The following is a 2,851-nucleotide window of genomic DNA, read 5'->3' on the forward strand; positions in this document are numbered from 1 at the left end:
TGAATTTTTGAAAATAAAATTTTGATTGTCATTTATTACATATATAATAAAAAGCGAAACATTGAGCAAAATCGGGTATCTAGATGTTTGACGTGTTTAGGCAGAGTTCAATAAGGGCTTTAATGTAGAAAACTAAACTAATTACTTTGTTAACCTTCTGTATGAAATTGGTGTTATGCAGCTTAGATCGACCAACCCACAGGTGGCGAAAAAGTTGTCTGGACCTCGTGGGTGATCTGATTATACTACGACTTAAGCAGATCGATTAACATTTATAAATGCAAGAACATTGCACAGAATCCTTTCAATACAAATTTGAAGCAATCATAGTTTTATTGTACATATTATTATTTTTATTTTAAATATATATGTATGTATATGCATGTATTGTATATTTATTTATAATGAATTAAAGATGCACATTTCAACTGTCCCGCGGACATATGTTTTATGCAGCTCGCAAGTGTTGTAGATCTGGGTTTTGTTGGATTAGTAACAGTTTCAAGTGCTAAATACAATATATCTTGCTTTTTTGAAGTATGCATGATCGTTAAATAAGTTAGTGAGTGTGATAGTGAATGCTTATGATTATAAAATTACGTATATTAAAAAATAAATTTTAGAATAATTATTAATATATGAACAGCAGAAAATGAAGAATTAAATGATAATTGTTCACACCATAGAAGTTGGGATAGGCGATACCATGGTAATCGCCTCCAAATTACACCCTATCATGTTGCAGTTTTAGCTGATTCTACTGTTGGGGTTGTATTGGCTGTAGGTGTCAACGCATTAGATATTTTCCCCGTTGCTGGCAGAGTATTATCTGCCACAGCGACAGTGTTTGCTACGGCTGTATCATGTGTATTCGAATTCACAGCAGTTGACGTACTTAATACGTCAGCATGCTTAATTGGAGGAATTATTGAAATCGTCACCGCCGGTTCATCCACACCTAACAAAGGCCCATTATTATTTTCTACAACATTGTTTAATGTTGTTGGTTTGCTTACTACATCATTTACTATATCGGCAGTGCAAGTGTTGTTAGTGTTGCTGCTGCTGTTGGTATTAACTTCAGCAACTGCATTTGGTGATACAGAAATCACTGAATTATTATTAATATTTTCTATTGATGTTGCAGATAGCGATAGCTCATCGGCCGAATCATCATTAGCACCTTCTGTTTGTACACCCTTCTCTTCGAACATATGATCATTCATTTTTATTGGTTGATAAGCTGAACCGAATTGTTTTGAAATTTGTAATAGTTCACGTAGTATTTGGTTTTCTTTGCGTAACCGTGACATTGTTTCTATATCACGATGAACAGCATCATCATCCGCTGATGCAGCACGTTGCATTACTACCGCCATTTCCTTGATTTTTGCACGCTGTTCGCGTATAATAATCCATAATTCTTCATTATAGACTTCTTTAAAATTTATTTTACTTTCGAGTAGTTTACTTGTTGTATGTTCACGATATTTTTGCATTATAAACTCCATGGTACGTTCATAGTCCTCAATGCATATTTTTAATTCACGATTCTCTTTTAATATTTCTGAACTTGTGGCATTTTGTTGTTGTATACGATTTACCATTTCTGAATTGGATTTATTATTGGTAACGCGATTTAATGAATCCATGTCATCTTGAAATTGTCGCAAACTTTCCACCAAGCGATTATTACCCTCTGCTTCTACCAGCAAAGCATTACCCAACAATTCCAAATCTTTAACGCGACTTGCAATACGCTGTGCGTCCATAATTATCTGCCCGACAGACATATTTGACATCTTTGGTTGTTATACGTTTTAATTGTTGTAAAATTTTAACTGATTTTCTCCTATCCAATTTTTGTTTTTAATAACACTTTGATTGACCAATTATAGCACCCAAATTGATTGCTGTTCGCCGTTGTTGACGTCCATACGCCTTTCCCAGCGATGCTCTTTACAGATCGAGCTCCTCCGCTGACGCAATGCTTGTTTTAGAATTGATATTTTCTTTATTTATCTCATAAGCCAACTCGAAATCCAAAATTGCTCTTTAACATAAAGCTTTTTAGAATTTTCTGCCTTTTGTTATTCTACCTTGAGAAATTTATATAAAAAAAATCACGGAACTAAATCTAATAGACGTCAAGTCACATTTGACCATAGTGTACAAGTACAAGTGTGTTGACTTATCTGTCAAGCATTCTGACAGGCACTCGCTGGATTCGGAATGACAGCGAATTCAAAATGGATACCATTACCGAATGCTCCGAATGATTGAAAAATTGAAAAAGTCCATACGATTGGTAGTCAAAAATGTTGTCGTTGAGACTAAAAATGCGACTCTAGACCTGAGATTTCCATCAGGTGAGCGAGGCTGTTTGTAGTTTTGACGTTTATCGCTTAGTGAACACACTTGGTATAGGTACACTATGCATTTGACATTCAATCAAAATGACAGCCATTGTAAATTTTACCAAGTAGTGCAACTGACAGCTGATCGGTGAAAATTCGCACATTCACACGCACAGTTCTGGACTCAGTTTCAAACAAAAACTTTAGATTATTTAACTCAAATTTTAAAGTGAGATAATCCTTACGAATTTATGTATATAGAATATATATAAGGCATTTTTTTTTGTTATTTAAACAATAGTTTTATTTAAATTAAAGGTTTATCATTTTTTTTTTTTAACTTTGAAAAAACTCCGAACACCATTCCTTCATTATATTACATTCGACTGCCTAGTCCACTGCCTTCCACTCTATTCGCAACATAACTTCTATTTAAGCTGCCAAACTATACAGTAAACAATGATGACAGCAATCAACAGTTAGCTTGCCACAGT

The 2,851-nt window shown here is 34.2% G+C and overlaps 1 protein-coding gene across 1 annotated transcript; it reads right to left on the reverse strand.

The window, feature by feature from the left end:
- Positions 1-333: 333 nt before the first annotated feature.
- Fgop2 (Fibroblast growth factor receptor 1 oncogene partner 2) lies at positions 334-2,157 on the reverse strand. The gene has a single exon (XM_067765380.1). It carries the CDS (start codon positions 1,800-1,802, stop codon positions 735-737), a length of 1,068 nt encoding a protein of 355 aa, XP_067621481.1. The 5' UTR covers positions 1,803-2,157; the 3' UTR covers positions 334-734.
- Positions 2,158-2,851: the final 694 nt, after the last annotated feature.

Source organism: Eurosta solidaginis, chromosome 2 (genome assembly GCF_040869045.1).
Source record: "Eurosta solidaginis isolate ZX-2024a chromosome 2, ASM4086904v1, whole genome shotgun sequence".
Lineage (NCBI taxonomy): Eukaryota > Metazoa > Arthropoda > Insecta > Diptera > Tephritidae > Eurosta > Eurosta solidaginis.